Source organism: Rhodofomes roseus (assembly GCF_022264815.1).
Source record: "Rhodofomes roseus strain CIRM-BRFM 1785 chromosome Unknown C8Q71scaffold_38, whole genome shotgun sequence".
NCBI lineage: Eukaryota > Fungi > Basidiomycota > Agaricomycetes > Polyporales > Fomitopsidaceae > Rhodofomes > Rhodofomes roseus.
The window spans coordinates 154,421-170,652 of record NW_025952994.1 but is presented as its reverse complement, the minus strand read 5'-3'; the positions used below and the strand labels follow the sequence as shown (position 1 = coordinate 170,652).

Genomic DNA, 16,232 nt, shown 5'->3' with positions numbered 1-16,232 from the left:
GCAACTGTGTAACTTCTTTGACCTTGACCGACGTGGTGCAAAAGTAAGGTCTCACCGTGGTTCGAACACGGGGCCCTACGATAGGTCACGTGACGCACGCTGCAATCGTATGCTCTACCACTGAGCTATAAGACCGGTGTCAGCAGTTTGATGATTGAATGGAAGAACTCGGAGGACCATAGATAGGCTGGTGGGCAGGGATTGTGGCTCAGTGGCTGGTTTGGTGATCTTCGTTTCTGACCACGATGAGTGTGTCCAGCGTGCTCTCCAACAGCACCCTCGCCCACGCCAATCCGCTGCAGTTCTGGGGCCCTGTCACCGCGACCCTCGACTGGTGCGAGGTGAGCGATCTTCCCGTCCTCCATCTCCGGCCCGAGCTCATCGCGGGCGACTTCCCAGGCGAACTACCAGTTCTCCAATTACATCGCCGAGGCTGCGAACACATTCTCAAACCTATTTACAGTCTCGCTCGCTCTCTTGGGTGCGTACCAGGCGTATGCACAGTCTCTGCCTCCGCGGTTCTTTGTTGGCCAGGTGGTGAGTGCGCCCGACGCGTCTGCCAGTGAAGTTCCCTTTCTGACACCGCCCAGGGCTTTGCACTCGTCGGAGTGGGCAGCTTCATTTTCCATGCTACTCTCCTGTACGAGGCGCAGCTCGCCGACGAGCTGCCGATGATCTACGTCGCGTCCTACTGCTTTGCCGTCCTCTTCGACACCACGCGCGGCTTCACCCCCCGCGATCCGCTCGTTGTCCCCCTCGCCGTCGGCGTCATGACCTTCAACGTGCTCTTCACCTGGTCCTAGTGCGTCTCCTTCCCGCGCTGCACCTATACATAGAACGCGACGCGCCCACTGACACCGCGCCCAGTTACATTAACCGGAACCCGGTCTACCACCAGGTTGTCTTTGCGGGGCTGCTCGCCATCACGGGCCTGCGTACCGTCTACCTCCTGCGCAACCCAGAGATCGCGAAGCGGGTCCCACCGCCCGTGAAGGCTGCCATCACACGTCTCTTCGGCGGCGGCGCCGCGACGTTCGCGTTCGGCTTCTTCATCTGGAACCTCGACAACATCTTCTGCGACACCATCACCCGCTGGAAACACGCGCTGGGCTGGCCCGCTGCGTTCGTATTGGAAGGTGCGCCCCCATCTGTTGTGCGCCCTCCCGATGTGGGGTCAAACTGATTGACTGATCCTCCGACGCGCTCAGGCCACTCGTGGTGGCACATACTGACGGTCAGTACCGCCACGCTGATAGCACCGGCGCATGTCCACTGACGCGCACGTTCGCCCGCCCGCCCTAGGCTACCGGCACCTACCTCATGCTCGTAGGAAACACATGTAAGCCACCCCACTCGCTATCACGCGCTTCTGACCGCTCATCGCTGTAACCAGATATGTAGGTCTTCGCGACCAAAGGGGCAGATCACCGATACGCTGTCCTTGGTGCGTCCCTGGGCCTTTCCCGCACTGACGAACGTGTTCTCTTCTACAGGACGCTATGCATCAAGGACGACCACCGCAACTTCAGCATCTACTCCAAGCTCGGGGTGCCATACCTCCAGCGCGTCGCGGGTGCGAAGGTGAAGACCCAGTGAACGCTAGGTTTCAAGCTGTGCTTCCGTTCTCCTATCCGAACTCGAACACTGATAGCAGTCTGAACGTCACGTCCATCACGACCTCACGACCCTCGCATGCTCCCCATAGATGTCTACTCATTGCTATGCATATTGTCCAATAGTGTCCCGTAGTACTACGTCTCACTAATCGCAATGCACCGCTCTCCCAATGATCGGATTTTACTGGCCCGATAATGTTCAGTTATTCAGTCTGGGATCTCCCATGGATGTGTCGTTTGTCGTCAATGCTCATCATTCTATCACAGGTGTTGTAGATATACATATCCCTAGGTTCCTACAGTATCGTCCGCGCCAAGCGACAACTCTTTGCCGCCATTCTCTACCCCATCTGTTGTGCACGCTTCGCCATCTACGAACACCGTGTCAATCTGAATTTGCGTTTGTCTGAAAGCCACTTACCACAGCAGCCAAGTCCAGCTGTCCCGTCGGCGCGGAAGGCTTCCCCAGGCCTCCAGCCTTGGGCTTCGGCGGTGCCGCAGGCGGCCTCGACGCCGTCGGCACCTGCGGCTTTCCGCCCACCCTCGGGGGCGCAGCCGCACCTGGTTTCGCCGCCAACGGCGGAGGACCCGGCTTCGGCTTCGGCGCGGGCGGCGGTGCCTTGGACGCGAGCGAGCTGACGGGGCGCGAGCTGGTCGGCGTCGTGTCGTTTGACGAGCCATTTGTCCCCGTCGACGCGGTCTTCTTCCAGGGCGCGGCGGACCCGTTCGCGGGCATCATCCCGGGGAAGACCGCCATGGGCTTCGCGGAGGGGTCGGCGACGATCGACTTCGCGGAGACTTTGGGGGCAGCTGGGGCTGCAGGTGCGGCGGGCGCAGTCGGGGGCAGGCGGCGTCCAGCAGGGGGAGGTGGCGGAGGAGCGGGTGCAGCCTTGGGCTTTGGCGGGACGAGCTCGAGGTAGTTGCTGGGTGTCCAGCCTTCGGCGCCGTCCTTCTTCACGAGCCACCAGCCGTTGTCATCCTTCTCGACCAGCTCGACGAGGTCATCCTTCTTTAGTGACATCTCGCCCTGCTGGCCCTCGAACGCGAACTTGGCACGGTACATGTCCACGTCGGGTTCGGGCGGTGGGGGTGGCGGCGCGTTATGTCGAGCAGGCGGTGGCGGCGGTGCAGCGGGTACGTTAGATGCGGTGGACGGATTGCTCGGCTTCACAGCTACTGCGGGAGTCGACTTGCCCGGTAATGGTCGTGCTGCAGGCTTTGGTCGTGACGCAGCTGGTTTCTGCAAGTGCAGTATGCTGGCGTCAGCGCTCCTCGAGACGTCAATTGAGATGTGGCTCACATCTGACGGGCCCCCTTTCCGCAGCAGCTTGCCCTGCGTAATGGGCCGAACAACACCAGCCTTGCGTTTCGCAGGAGGACGAGACAGGCTGCCTGGTGGTTCGCCCGAAGGTACATGCACTGTGTGGCTCTTGTAGACGTCGTCTCTCGCGACAGTCTCGTCTTTGATGAACTTGACCTGTGCCTTCTTCTCTTTCTTCTTGATATACTCGATGCTGGAGAAATCATAAACTACTGTATCGGCAAAGGTGGGGCACACCTACACTGGTTCAATTGTGATGTTGATACTACCCGACGTCAATTGCAGCATGTGTGTGCAGAGCTCGGTCTTGAAGATACAGCTGATGAGGGGGTCACCCTCCTCAGTGGGACCGAGATTCAATACCTGAAAGCAGTCAGACACAAGGTCTTCAAGGTGTGATACCATGGCAACATACCAGCCAGTCGTCCCGCATGTTCGACATTGAGACGCTCTTGATGGTCACCAGAGGGATCTTACGCTCCAAGGAGTACTGAACTTGTCCATCTTTAGATTGAGCGACTACGATGTGCACTGCTTTCTGTGTCTGTGATGCGGATGCTAGTCAGTATGATATCCGCTGCGATTTTGTGGATATACAATATACCAGAAGAAGGAAGCGTGGACTTGGTTTACTTGAGCGACCGGTTTTGGAGACCAAGATCTCGCATCTTGAGCTGAACGTCACATTCTCGTCTACAAGCCCATCAGCATCAACACGGCACAGAAGACAAATTTCGGAGACATACTCCCAATGCCGCAAGCAGCCGAAAGTTCCTCGCCCAAGGGGGTCTTGTCATTGACATACAAATAATCGCCCAAGAACCGCCGGTAGCTCAGAAGACTGAACCGCCTGCGCTCCTTCCTGCCCGCCAAGATCTGGTGGCCGTAGTCCCGGGTCCTTGCATACTCGATCGCCTCCTTGTTGTTTTTCCAGAACCGCTGGATGCGCCGTGCACACTCGTGCCTGTAGCGCATGTAGTTCCGCCATGCCCGCTGGATACGGCCAGCCATGTTATGCCAGTAGCGATCACGCATGGTCTCCAAAGCGAAGAGCTATGCATAACACTGTTCAGCCACATTCCGCTCTCGAGTCTTCTGCGGACACGACGTACCGTCTCGGGATTCTTGATGAAAGCCTTCGTCACACCCATCTGCCACTCCTCCTTTGCGATCCCAGTGTCGACGAGTATCCGCTCGCATCCCGACTTCGCATCGCCTTGCCATGTGTACTCTCCCGCGTAAGAGGTAGCGGGCGAAAGCAGGTAGAAACGCTCCACCATCTTCTCGAATGTATTTCGGTACGCGAACCCTGCTCTCCGCACGCGGATGTTCTCCTGCAGACCGAGGTACTTCACCTGATGCAAGACCGCCTTCGTGTCGTACTCGGTCGCACTGCGGTTCTGGTTCGGCTTGATCGTACGGATATACGAGGGCTGGGCGCGCATGAGGTTCTCGACAAGCGCACCGGCGGAGGCCTTCCACAAATTTAGCGACGAAATGCTAGCTGGAACGCCGAACTCACCTTGATCCTATCGCCCGCAGTAGGAGGTCTCCTCTTGCTGTTCGGATCCGGCCGATCCGGGAAGAGGCCCTGCAAGAACTGGTTGCCACTGCCACCGACGAGGTCCAGCAAGTCCTTCACGAGCACATCCTTGTTCTTGTCCGTCATGCCCGCCACGTTGTACATGACGTCTCCGGCGTAGTGCTTGACCAGGAACTGCGCGCCACGCGCCTCGAAGTGCGCGTTGCTCGCGAGGGCTGCCGTCCGCTGGATGAAGCTGTTGTCGGCTGCGGTCGGGTCTGCGTGCGCGGTGGCGCAGGCATCGTTCAGTGCTGCAAAAATACCTGGGGGCCGCTTCTCCTCAATGAGGTCGCATACGATCTTGTTGTTGAAGTACTTGATGGGCGTCCACTTGATCTGTTCACGGACGTATTCTTCTTGTTCCGTCTTGAGCGTCAGCTCGATGAAGATCTGTTGCAGCTTCTCGTTGACGTAGTTGATGCACAGTTGTTCGAATGAGTTGTCCTGCAGACGTCCATATCAGATACCCGCTCCTGTATCTGGCTACATAGGACGTACCTCGAAGATCTCAAAGCCGAAGATATCCTATGCATGGTCATTCAGCAGAACAGTCGCAACTGGAAAAGCGAACTGCATACCAAGATGCCGATCAGCTGCGCAGTCGCGCTTCGTGGCTTCATCGACGCATTGATCCTGGACACTATCCATTCAAAGAGGTTGTTATAGATGGCCTTGGCCAGTGCATCTCTTCCAGAGGTCGCCTGTGAGGGGTTCAAAGGGACATCATAGATAGAACCACGCCTGCCACCTCGCTGAGTCTCCATGACTTTGATCGTCATGGCCTTCTCTACGAGAGCCCCATCCACTTCCAAGAGGTACGCAACGAAATCGGTCACACCAGTGTCAGCGATCGCCGAGTTCCCACTGTCATCCTCCTGGAACTGGATGTTGCCGAGCCAGAGGATAACGGCAAGCATACGGAAGATTTCCGACTGCTCGTAGTCGCTCAGACCGATGACTTGCATGGCTTTCTATGAGGTGGTCAGTAACATGTCGATTGCATAAGGGATGTAGCTCACGATCGTCTCGCTGAAGTCCTCCACATCATCGATACCACCGACTTCCAGACAGTTACTCAGGCTCGTGTATGCGTACGCCTCGGGACCTTGCAATCCGTACGCCTCTGAACAGGGATCAATCACCTATGCTCGCCAAGAAAGACGTGGACTGACCTCGCTGCTCCGGAGATGCGCCTTTAGTAAACTGGTAGAATATGTGGAAGTTCCGCTCGTTCTCGACTTGGCCAACCACACGACCCTTCTCAAGTAGATAATTTGTGATCTGGGCACCGATTGGCTCTCCGTGGTCGTTGAACATGATTTCGAGATATTTGCCCTGCGTAACATTGAGCTACAAGAACGTCCGATGAGGGGCTCACATACGTGACGACTAGAGTTGTTGTTCCTCAACGTCTTTGCACATCCAAAGCTCTCTAGCAAAGGATTCGTAGCGAGCACCATGTCCTTGATCTCCTGGATACTGCTGTCGTGGCCACCGGATACAGCGGCGATGTACTGCATGATACGCTTCGCTGCCTCCGTCTTGCCGGCACCGGACTCGCCTGAGATAATGACACATTGGTTCTCGTGGTACGCGTTCATGTTGTAATACGCCGACTCGGCAATACCGAACACATGTGGAGGCACCTCTAGCCTGTTCTTGCCCTTGTACCTCTGAAGGACCTCGTCCGTGTAGATGCCGAGATCTTGGTAAACTGCGTCAATTGCGCGACTGGCAGTGAGCACAACGCAACGCACCTCTGAAGGGGTTCACAGATATCAGCACAGAGCCGATATAGGTGTAGATTTCGCCGTTGGTCCACCGCTTCTGCAGGTTCTCGTTGATCGCCTCGTTGGTGATAGTGGTCAACAGGGTCATATCAGAGACCCCGACTTGTTTCTTCTTGAAACCTTCCTTCCAATCCGCCTATAATTGCGTCAAGGGACCGCCGTTCAGGACGCAATCGTGGTCCATAGCCGTACCTTGGCTACTTTGGCAGCGCCGCCGCCCTTCTTGGGCGTTGCAGCGACCTTCTTGCCAGCCTTCTTGGACGGTGCCTGCTCATGCGTAGGATGAAGATACAGTAACACGTAGCGTTCCAGAGTACTGACCATGTTGTGCCTAGATTACTCCTCCCGTCGAGATGTACAACCCAGGACGTTGCAACGCGGACAAGGTGTGGTTGCGGCCAGGTGTGGGTGTGCGCGCGGTTTGGTAAGCGCGTACAACGAGGACCTGTTCACTTAAGATGTCGTGTGTAGAGTTGATAGCGTAGAAGCAGAGAACGTCGTCGTCGTCGTCGTTAGATGGTGAGGAATGCGACCCGAGGTCGGTGCGCGTTTACGACTCACGATCGCGCGCTGCGGCCTGCCGCGGATAGCGCGGTCCGCAACTTCGTCTGCCTCCCCCATGCTTCTCTCACTCAGACTCAATTGTACTTCCTTTCTTCACTTTAGGCCCACCTCCGCGTATGGCTGAAAACCTCTCTATATGAGGGTGTGCGGGAGACCCTACCGAATGTCACGACTGCGGAACGTGCAGTGCAGGCCCGACTCGCAGTCGAGCGATAGATATGCTTCGAAATCCCTCGTCGGGGTTCACATAGTGGTGAGGCACAATTCTCAAAGCAGCGACGTATGTAATGCATATAGCACAGGATGTTTGCAAGACAATTGACCTCTCGTCGCTTGTGGAGGTGAGCAACTACTCATGTATGATCTACGGCGGATACCATCTACGATCTACCCAGGAAGCCAACCTCGCGCCAGTGCTGTACCCATTTCTCGACGAGATCCTCTGAGATTGCAGGAGAGCTGGCGAGGCTCTGAGCGATGCCGCAAGTCGTCTCGACACGGAAGTCCATGGGAGTACTCTCGGTCGGCTTTCCGAACCGAGTGCGGTAGTATGGCTACGCAATAATCAGCTTCAGCGGTTCAATGACGCACCGGATCACTCACCAGAAGCTTGACCGCTGGGTTGCGCTCGCCGTCAGGGTCCGACTTTGCCAAACGGTCCAGCCACTCCGAGCGGCTGACCACATCGAACTTTACGCCAGCCCTCTTGAGGCCAGCGACGATGACGTCCCATCCACTAGTCTTGTTGGGGTTAACAATGTGGTATACCGCAGCTTTCGGTGGCTCGGAGCGGGTGGCAATCTCAGCGATGGCACGACCTGCGATGTTGACAGGCAGCCATTGCGGGTTCTGCAGAGAGAAGACGTCAAAATCCAGGAAATTATAATGTAAGGGCCTTCGCTGACCTGCAGGAAGGTGGGAAGCGCTCCTGTACTCTCTGTTGCTTTGAACATCAGAGGCCAAGACTCAGTCTCGTTCCAGACGCCGCTACAGACACTGTGGTCAATACCTGCACAACTCAGTCCGTCTGTCGCCGTACCTGTGGGTGTCCCCGACGAGCTGCCCAATGCGCAAGATCCCTACATGCAGAGGCGTAGCTCGAACAGCCCTCTCGGCCAACTTCTCAACAACCCATTTACTCCGCCCGTAGCCCGTCGGAAGCGCAGTCGCGGCAGACGATGGGAAGTCCTCGTTGCAGACAGGATCTGTACTGCCTGTCACGGCAGCAATCGACGAACTGAAGTGGAACGAAGGCGGCTGTGCCTTCGGGGATCGAAGGCAGAGGTTGATGAGGTTCAGAGCGCCCCCAACGTGCGCGTCATATGAGTCGAGACTCATGTTAAAGTTCACGGGCCATGCGTTCTAAACACAAACGTCAGGATGTGAATGTCCCTACACAGGAATGCAATCACGTACGTGGACCACGGCAGTTGCTCGAGATACGATGTGTTCGTAGTCCGCAGGCGATAGGCCCAAACGGTCGTCGTTGACGTCCGCAGCGAACGACTCAACCTTCTTCCATTGCGCGTCTGAAAGCTGCAGTTGACGAGACCGGAGAGACTCCTGGAGCCGAATGACAGAGTCCTCGTTCGATTTCGCGCGAGACAGGCAGATCACCCGCTCCACAGACGGCGCAGAGACAAGCTGGTGCAGGATGTGGGCACCGAGCGATCCCGTGGCTCCAGTGAGAACCTGACGTCCGTGAGCTCGAGCGGATGTACAGTCGATCGGTATGACTCGATTATGCTCACAATGACCTGTGACGCAGAGCTTGTGGGTTGCGTAGTCTGTTGTTGTGCTCGCTGCACAAAGTTCGAAGCCCACTTGTCGACCATGGCCCACATTGCGGCGTGGTCGTCTTCGACAGACTGGTCCTCCCCGGCTCCAGAACGCAGTGCAATGATGAACGCGGCCAACCTGGACAAATTTGAAGCGTAAGCGTCCTTGTTGTCGCGTATAATTGCAAGAAAGACTTACTTCTCCACTGAAGGGTTCTCGTAGACCACTGCACCAACCAAGGTACTTCAGCTGATGGGCTCATCGCTGTATTCAGCGACTTACCGTTCTGTCCCAGGGTCAGGCCATCCAACTCTAGCTCCTTCTGGCAGATGTTCCGTATCCGAGTGGCTTGCAACGAGTCGACACCGAAGGCGAAAAGATCGGATGTCTTCGTGAGCTTCGCTGACTTGGTCGAGCCCAAGGTCTGCGTAATTGCATTGAATATGAAGTCTTCTAGCCCTGATTGAGTTAAGTCTAGCTTGTTTGCGCTGGAACCGTTCTCGAAGCGATCATATACGGCATCTGGAACACGTCAGTCGTAAATACAGGACGTTATGGAATTTGTGATTACCTATGACATCCTTGAACTTCGCGTAGCAGGCAGGTCTGAGGAAGGATAGCTTTGTGGCCTGAGGGATCTGCGTGCCGTACCTGATGTGCCCGATTGTGAGTAGCGTGTACCGTAGTGCAACGCTGCGTACTTACTCAAGGATTTGTACCATCTCTGGCAGGATTCGAGAATGCGTGGGAGCTTGTGCGTTGGCGTCTTCGATTACCGACCAGACCTTCTCCATATATGCATCGCGATCCTTCCAGAGGTCCTTTGCCGTTTCCGACGGCAACAACAGGCAACCAATCTGGGGCCTTCCTGCGCCGAAGACAATACACTGCTCTACGTATGGGCTGTTGCCCTGAATGGCAAGCTCGATGGGAACTGGGATCAAGTGTCAACTTCGTACAGTAACATAATCTGTTGTGGGCACCAACCTGGATTCGTCTTCTCTCCGAGCACCTGCACTAGGGTATCGTCCAACCGTCCGATATATTTGTACCAGTTGGGCGTTTCAGAGTGCCTAACGAATAGGTCCTTCGTAGCATACGATCCGTCGGGACGATTGAATTGGTTCTTAGCATGCCAGCCATCCAACACAACCGACTCGTACGTGCCGGATCCGCGGTCCTCCATGACGAGGTAGTCGACGATACGGCCCTGTAAACGCAACCAATTCCATGCCTTGTCGGTCGCGAAGTCGCGATCAGACGAGAATATGGACCCGGTCTGTGCTTGGTTGAGTAACAAGGGGTATCACACGTTGTCGTAGCACTTACTTCCGTTGTGCCGAAGATCGCTTTCAGATTCACCCCGGCAGCTGTGAGACGGTCCCCTAGATCGTCCTGATCTAGTCTGAGTAGGCGCAGTCCTACGACAAAGTAACACACGTACGGGGACAGCAGCTCCGGCGAAGGTGATGCTCTCGAAGTTTGCTAGAGCTCTGATTCCTTCCTTAGTTTCTCCCAACAGCTAATGTTCCTTTAGCCTTCCATATGCTGTCGGAAGAGCTGAACCACACTGACCTTGATGACATATGGCACGGCGAAACATAGCGGACAAGGGATCGGAATCGCATTGATGACCCTGCAAATGTTGGCAGAAGTCAAGGGAAGGTGTGCCGGATACAGGACGAACGGAACGCCGGGGTAATAACAGCGGAATCTACGGTGTTTGACATCAACGTTCAGATTTGCCCTCGCACATTTGCGGAGGCACCTACACGCTGTAATGCCCGAACCCATGATACACGGGGAGAGCACTGAATCCAGTCTTGTTGACGAAGCCTGCGACGTTGGCAATCATAGAGAAATGTGAAATGTACACGGGTTTGGGAAAACCAGTCTATGGGCAACGGATTGTCACTTGGCTTTAGCCACAACGTATGAAGGTTCCAAGCTCACCGATCCAGACGAGTGCAGAATCACACATATCCTGTCCTTCTCGTCTTTAGGACTGAGCACCGGAGGAAAAGGATCAATCTTGACATCGTCAACGCCTCCCGGACCCCAGATAGGGTAGCGTTGGTCTGGGACTATCTGTATTTCAATCCCCTCCTGTTCCAGTATGTTCTGTGCGTCATGCGCTTCAGCGACGAACTTCGCCCCGTATACCAAATGCGTGGAGTTGGTGATCTTGCAGAGATGCGCGATTGCTGGGACAGAGTTGTTGACGGAAAGTAGGAGCGCTGTGAGTCCCAGCTTGGCCAGGGCGATCTCTAGAAGCGATTCATCCACCGCCGTAGAGGTTAGAATGGCAATGACGCGCTGCGGCGGAATGCCGTCTTTGCCAGGTGGGGGCACGAGTCCAAGACCAGCATAGTGAACGCACAGCCGATCGACGGCACGTTGAACCTGCGAATAACTGCCCGATGCACATGGAGTGTTAGTTCCTGACTGTACTGGTAAGCACTCGTAAGACAGACGTACGTGAGGGGTCTCAACAGCGGTCCGGGTTCGTCAATGCCTGTATAGATCGCAACATCGTTCGGCTGGTCCCCTGCAAGCACATCACGATGAGCGCGCGTCGTCGTAAGTAGGTAGGAGAGCACGTACTAGCTCGAATAGCAACGAGCTCCGTCAGCGAGGAGGCTATGTACGATGGGGCAGGCATGGTGTACTGGAAGCACACTCAGCGAGCGGAGCCGCTGCCCGTGTAATATACCGACTAGGAGCGTAAGAAGTGACCTATGCTTAGTTAGAGATAACCAGAGAACGCAACGTCTCAAGAGGTCATAAGGACAATCATGAGATGCCACAAGTTCGGCCGCGGTGCGGAATGCACACTCCAACGGAATCCATGTCCTCCGTTTCGAAGTTCAACCGGCATGTAGACGCTGAGTGTTGATTGTGAATGCAGGAGCTTCGTCACAAGGAAGCAAGTGATCTCATTCGAGCTTCAGCTGACGGAAGCCATCGGCCCGAATAGCGAGCTGTTCTACAGTCAGGCACCTCTGTCAGTCGCGTAACATACGCGCTAGCTCTCTCAACTCGGATGGGCTATTGAAGTATAGGACGCGGGGGCCGGTGTGGGTAATCCAACGGCACATGGCAAGCCCACTGAGCACAAAGCAGATTGTTGCACAATGTTGTGGACGGAACTCGCATTGTGTGAAATCCGACATCTCGGTGTGCCCTATCCAATGCGTGCCCCTGTTCCAGACTCCGTAGACCCCATGCCGACTCGTTCTCACCTCGGCGCAAGTTACGCAACCAAGGTATCGAGGACTGTAGCGAGATTAGATAGTTCTGTGCGCGCGAACGGATGGCCGTTGTTCGTCTCATGGCAGTGGGGGCCCACGTCGCCTATCGCGCCCAAGGCCATGAACCGTGCAAGGCGATCGGATCGGCATAGTCCTGTGTTGCATCGCAGTCAGTTGTGTACGCTAGATAATTTCAGCGAAGCCACCGTACGATGTCCCCCATGGTACCGGTCGCCTACGTTCCCATCATCCAACGGCCCCAAGCGTGTGCGGGTCCCTTCGTCAAACTGTGATCTGGATACCGCTCTCTAGCAGCCATTTCAACGCCTCCGCAGTTGGTCGAAGCGCAGGTGCGTTAGGGTTCGTCGAGGAAGCTTGAACGACACCAACCAATGCCCGCACTACTCCAGCACGTTCCGCCTCCGTCGCCAACTCGGCACGCGCAACGGAGTCCCGGACTGAGAGGAAGAGGTTCCTGATGCAAATGACTCCGCGATGTACCAGGCCGGGATCGGGCGTGGTCGAGTCTCGTTCGCCATCGTCGTCGGCCTCCTCTAGTGCCGTAGAGATAGAAGGGTCGATGAGGTTCCCGAGGACTGGCAGCACCCGCTTGCGCTCGCGCTGGAGCTCCAACAAACTTTGGCACGCCTCCGGAGAAGTCATCAACGTGGCTACCGCACCCGAGGCCGCCAGCCGCGTCTGCAAGTCCTCCACGTCGCAGAGCGCGACGAGAACCTGCAACTTCGACTTCGACGCCGCCGTCTTCTCGCCGCCGAATTTGTTGTACACTTCCTCGCCGCCGCCGACGAGGTTGCATATGAGCTCCGTCGCAGCGCGCCGGACGAGGGTATGGTCCTCGAGCATGAGCAGCTCGACTTTGTTGAGCAGCCCGTCGGCGTTGGCAACCCTGTCCGCAACCTCGCCGCCTTGGGACGCCAGGTTCGTGAGGGCCATGAGCGCTTCGAAGCGCTGCAGAAGGTTCGACGCCGGGTGCACGAGCATGAGGGTCAGCGGGCGAATGGCGTCGAAGAGCGCACCCTGGTTGGGTCCAAACACCTGCACGGGCGCAGAAGTGATGGCCAACTTGGCGAGGGCCTGGATAGGCTCAATTTCGGCTGGCTCCAGATGCGGTGCTTGAGACGACTGCGTAGTAGACTTCTGGGTGGGGAGAATACTCTGTATGATGAGCATGAGGGCTTTGGATCCTCCTGCTTGGAGGATCTTCCCCCGGTTCTCCTTGTCCTCCACGAAATGCAGAATGGTTCTCCCAGCTGTGAGCCTGACGGCGGGACTGTCTGCGGCTCGCACCGCTGCTACGAGAGCGTCGAGCGCGCCTTGCTTGACGAGCTTCCGAGCTCGTGCCTTGACATGTTCATCGTCATCCAGAGGACTACCCTCGTCCGCCCCATTCTTCGATGGCGTATTGGCCATCCGTCGCAACTTTGCGATCTGAGCCTGTTCATCGGTCAAGCGTGGTCGGTAAGAACAGAGGTTGAATATGATGACGACCACTCCGTACAGAGGCGACCTAGCAATGTCTTCCGGGGCTTGACTACCTGCCGTACCGGCTTTGCGGCGAGGGACGAGAGAGAACAAGCGCGACAGGAATGGTCCGTCATTTGCTAATAGCTCCTTGATCTTAGGGTTTGTGGACATGTAGGCGAGCCCTTCGACAGCATCGGCGAAAGATGAAGACTGGCCATCGACCACAAGGCCTTTCATCAACCTCGCCAGCTCTTCATCGCTGGCAGGAACATCGAGTTTCTCGCTGCTCTCGACTTGGGTCGCTTCTGCCCCTGCACCTTGCGACAGCTTGACTAACGCAACGGCAGCTGAAGCTTTCAGAATGTCATCCGAGGTTCGCTGTGATTGCGTAGCAAGCCATTCGACATGCTGCTCTGAGAAGAGGGAGCGGCACGATTTGTGCCCACTGGCGTTCGCGAGGAGAGCCGCCACGGCCCTCGAGACGTCTGCAGAACCCGAGAACAGATCAAGCGCATCCGTCACCGACTCCAGTACTCCGTCATCCGCAAAAATAGCAGCAGCAGACTGCCAGTCAACCTCAAACAGAGCGGTGAGGAAGGACATGCCTGCGAGTACTTCCGTTTCGGTAGTGTCGGAGAGTCGGGAAACGACAGATGGACCAAATGTCTTGCGTATCGCCTCAGTACCAGGATCACCCTCTTGTTGTTGCCCACCAGCTGGTGGCGATCCCTTCCTGAGTTTCGTGCATATTGCTGATAGGGCGATATAAGCCTTGGGCCGAAGAGATGTTGGTTGCGAGGGGAGGAAGGAGTTAATCAAGCACGATAGCTCGTCTGGTAGGAGGGCATTCCAAGGCTTTCCCTCGCGTTTCGTAAGCAGCTGGTCCAATCCAGACTCGAGATCCCCAGCCATATATGTAGCAACCGCTAACAGAAGAATGCGCAGGGCTCTAGTCGTGTAGCTTGAAGAAGGAATGGGTGGTAAGTAGTCGGTGAACATCTCCACTTCGTGGTCGAGGACAGTCGCGGAGGAGGAGTCACGTGCCTCATGCAGACAAGATCGCTCGACCGATTCCAGTCAAGCTCGAGCGACCTCTGAGTCGGAGTCCACCTTCCCTCAGTCGACAACCCCTTGCAGCCATGGATATGGAAGAGGGCCCTTCGAAAACGCCACAAAATACACGCCATGAAACGATACAAGTGGGCAACACATTACTGCTGAAATTGCCGAGCGGTGACATCAAAACATGGAAACTGGAGAAAGACTCGTGCGATCCTCTCTCGTTTTGCATTGGAGTTAGTTCGCTCACTTATGGTCCAGTACTGCTAACCTCGGGAAGTTTGGGTCTTTCTATGCCAACGAACTCGTGGGCCAACCATTTGGTTTGACCTACGAGATCGTCGACAAGAAGCTCAAAGCCGTGTCCCCTCGCACATTGCAAGAAGTAGGTATGAATCTCATCAACGTCCTTATTGAGTGGTCTGACGTTATATATGCAGAGGATACTGAAGCGACGAATGAGCTTATCAACGACGGTCAATTCGTCCAGCCGTTGACCTCGGAGGAAATCGAAATGCTGAAGAAATCTGGTCTTCATGCATCGGTGCGTTTGGCATTCAACCTGGAAGCAATATTGCAGCGGCTGATTCGCGCCGCAGGAGATTATCAAGAAGCAGATAGAGCAGCATGCCAACTACTCTTTGAAGACGGAATACAGCAAGGAGAAATACAAGAAGCGCAAGGAGGCGAAGTGCGTCCTGAATCATCCCTTGCATAGCTCCCCTGACCCACATTCTCCAGATACTCGAAGTCATTTACAGTCGTTGACCCAACAGTGTTCAACGTGTGTGACTACTGGTTCAATAAGGATCAAAATAGACTTCGAGACATCCGGCCGGATGCGCTAGGCCAGATTCTCAACCTAGCCAATATACGGCCCGGGGGCAGATATCTGGCGGTAGATGACGCATCTGGTATTGTGGTGGCAGGGATGTTGGAACGACTTGGTGGTACGTGTGCTCGTATCCATACAAATGATCAAATACGTGAGACTCCCTCACAGGTAGGGGCAGACTGATCACAGTATGTGACGTTGATTCACCACCGGCATACCCTGCCTTGGTGCACATGAACTTCACCAAGGAAGTAACCCAAGTGCTCTCGTCCCTAAATTGGGCAACTGCCGATGAAGACTACATACCTAGTGAGTGTCGTACTTCACTGTCCCGCTGTAGCAGGTGTTCACGTCGCCAAGTCACGCCACCATCTGAGCCTGCAGGCAAGATCAAGTCGGATGCCCAAAAATCAAGGTTGAATAAACGTAAGGCTGTCAGCGAGACGCTCAACCAAACGAGAGAAGAACTTTTTGCTGGTGAATTCGACGGGTATGTAGCTTCGTGTCTGAGAGACACGCTCCTTCCTGAATTGGCGACTATGTTATCTAGGCTTGTCGTGGCCAGCGAATACGACCCATTCTCGATATTACAGAACTTATCTCCCTATCTTGCAGGGTCTGCCAATATTGTCGTCCACAGTCCATACATACAGGTAGGGCCCATGTATTCTCAATGACGCCAAGACTAACTGCCGACATGCAGATCGTCACCGACCTGCAAAATCAACTACGGAATCTCCCTCAGTACCTTGGAGCGGCCGTCACGGAGATGTGGCTACGGAGGTACCAAGTGCTCCCCGGAAGGACGCATCCGTTCATGAACATGTCCGGCTCTGGCGGGTTCATTATGCACACGATCAAAGTGTACGATCCGTCATGACTTCGTCTTGGCACTGCTGAACTCACGTCGTGGCCTAGATACGATGACCCCAAGGCGCAATCCGTCGTGT

The 16,232-nt window shown here is 55.6% G+C and overlaps 5 protein-coding genes and 1 non-coding gene across 6 annotated transcripts; 2 read left to right on the top strand and 4 right to left on the bottom strand.

Moving 5' to 3' along the window:
* Positions 1-46: 46 nt before the first annotated feature.
* Positions 47-135, bottom strand: C8Q71DRAFT_t151. The gene has a single exon. It is a non-coding gene; the product is annotated as a tRNA-Cys (tRNA).
* An 88-nt stretch (positions 136-223) lies between these two features.
* On the top strand, positions 224-2,060 carry C8Q71DRAFT_790418 (alkaline phytoceramidase). The gene is made up of 7 exons (XM_047925305.1): positions 224-341; positions 400-537; positions 591-802; positions 868-1,136; positions 1,209-1,234; positions 1,303-1,343; positions 1,494-2,060. Exons 1-7 carry the CDS (start codon positions 246-248, stop codon positions 1,594-1,596), a joined length of 885 nt encoding a protein of 294 aa, XP_047772949.1. The 5' UTR covers positions 224-245; the 3' UTR covers positions 1,597-2,060.
* Positions 1,838-6,873, bottom strand: C8Q71DRAFT_405966 (P-loop containing nucleoside triphosphate hydrolase protein). Its single transcript, XM_047918354.1, has 17 exons — positions 6,631-6,873; positions 6,502-6,576; positions 6,277-6,445; positions 5,902-6,224; positions 5,692-5,854; positions 5,539-5,642; positions 5,098-5,490; positions 5,018-5,044; positions 4,460-4,963; positions 4,050-4,412; positions 3,684-3,990; positions 3,542-3,630; positions 3,353-3,481; positions 3,179-3,300; positions 2,917-3,130; positions 2,038-2,856; positions 1,838-1,987 (listed from the first exon to the last, which is right to left on the bottom strand). The coding sequence occupies exons 1-17, from the start codon at positions 6,631-6,633 to the stop codon at positions 1,958-1,960; spliced, it is 3,834 nt and encodes a 1,277-aa protein (XP_047772948.1). The 5' UTR covers positions 6,634-6,873; the 3' UTR covers positions 1,838-1,957.
* A 351-nt stretch (positions 6,874-7,224) lies between these two features.
* C8Q71DRAFT_405980 (L-aminoadipate-semialdehyde dehydrogenase) lies at positions 7,225-11,746 on the bottom strand. The gene is made up of 18 exons (XM_047918355.1): positions 11,257-11,746; positions 11,131-11,200; positions 10,606-11,065; positions 10,425-10,546; positions 10,228-10,366; positions 10,097-10,174; positions 9,982-10,047; positions 9,640-9,931; positions 9,358-9,586; positions 9,224-9,303; positions 8,935-9,174; positions 8,851-8,878; positions 8,625-8,790; positions 8,290-8,565; positions 7,913-8,235; positions 7,779-7,860; positions 7,477-7,722; positions 7,225-7,427 (listed from the first exon to the last, which is right to left on the bottom strand). Exons 1-18 carry the CDS (start codon positions 11,312-11,314, stop codon positions 7,254-7,256), a joined length of 3,129 nt encoding a protein of 1,042 aa, XP_047772947.1. The 5' UTR covers positions 11,315-11,746; the 3' UTR covers positions 7,225-7,253.
* Positions 11,747-12,185: 439 nt separating this feature from the next.
* On the bottom strand, positions 12,186-14,300 carry C8Q71DRAFT_718206 (ARM repeat-containing protein; the record flags this gene model as incomplete). The annotated part of the gene is made up of 1 exon (XM_047921215.1): positions 12,186-14,300. One exon carries the CDS (start codon positions 14,298-14,300, stop codon positions 12,186-12,188), a length of 2,115 nt encoding a protein of 704 aa, XP_047772946.1.
* A 227-nt stretch (positions 14,301-14,527) lies between these two features.
* On the top strand, positions 14,528-16,162 carry C8Q71DRAFT_799724 (Gcd10p-domain-containing protein; the record flags this gene model as incomplete). The annotated part of the gene is made up of 9 exons (XM_047925910.1): positions 14,528-14,655; positions 14,709-14,836; positions 14,888-14,991; positions 15,047-15,138; positions 15,189-15,401; positions 15,455-15,591; positions 15,643-15,772; positions 15,833-15,935; positions 15,986-16,162. The coding sequence occupies 9 exons, from the start codon at positions 14,528-14,530 to the stop codon at positions 16,160-16,162; spliced, it is 1,212 nt and encodes a 403-aa protein (XP_047772945.1).
* Between the last annotated feature and the right edge of the window lie 70 nt (positions 16,163-16,232).

Coding starts and splice junctions, on each gene's coding strand:
- C8Q71DRAFT_405980 (XM_047918355.1), bottom strand. CDS start 11,314: ATGCCTGCCCCATCGTACATAGCCTCCTCGCTGACGGAGCTCGTTGCT. Junction 11,066..11,130: donor CCGCTGTTGAGACCCCTCAC/GTACGTCTGTCT, acceptor TGCATCGGGCAG/TTATTCGCAGGTTCAACGTG. Junction 8,566..8,624: donor GCTCTGCGTCACAGGTCATT/GTGAGCATAATC, acceptor CACGGACGTCAG/GTTCTCACTGGAGCCACGGG.
- C8Q71DRAFT_790418 (XM_047925305.1), top strand. CDS start 246: ATGAGTGTGTCCAGCGTGCTCTCCAACAGCACCCTCGCCCACGCCAAT. Junction 342..399: donor CGACCCTCGACTGGTGCGAG/GTGAGCGATCTT, acceptor GCGACTTCCCAG/GCGAACTACCAGTTCTCCAA. Junction 538..590: donor GGTTCTTTGTTGGCCAGGTG/GTGAGTGCGCCC, acceptor GACACCGCCCAG/GGCTTTGCACTCGTCGGAGT.
- C8Q71DRAFT_405966 (XM_047918354.1), bottom strand. Junction 5,855..5,901: donor ACAACAACTCTAGTCGTCAC/GTATGTGAGCCC, acceptor AATGTTACGCAG/GGCAAATATCTCGAAATCAT. Junction 4,413..4,459: donor CTGCGGGCGATAGGATCAAG/GTGAGTTCGGCG, acceptor AATTTGTGGAAG/GCCTCCGCCGGTGCGCTTGT.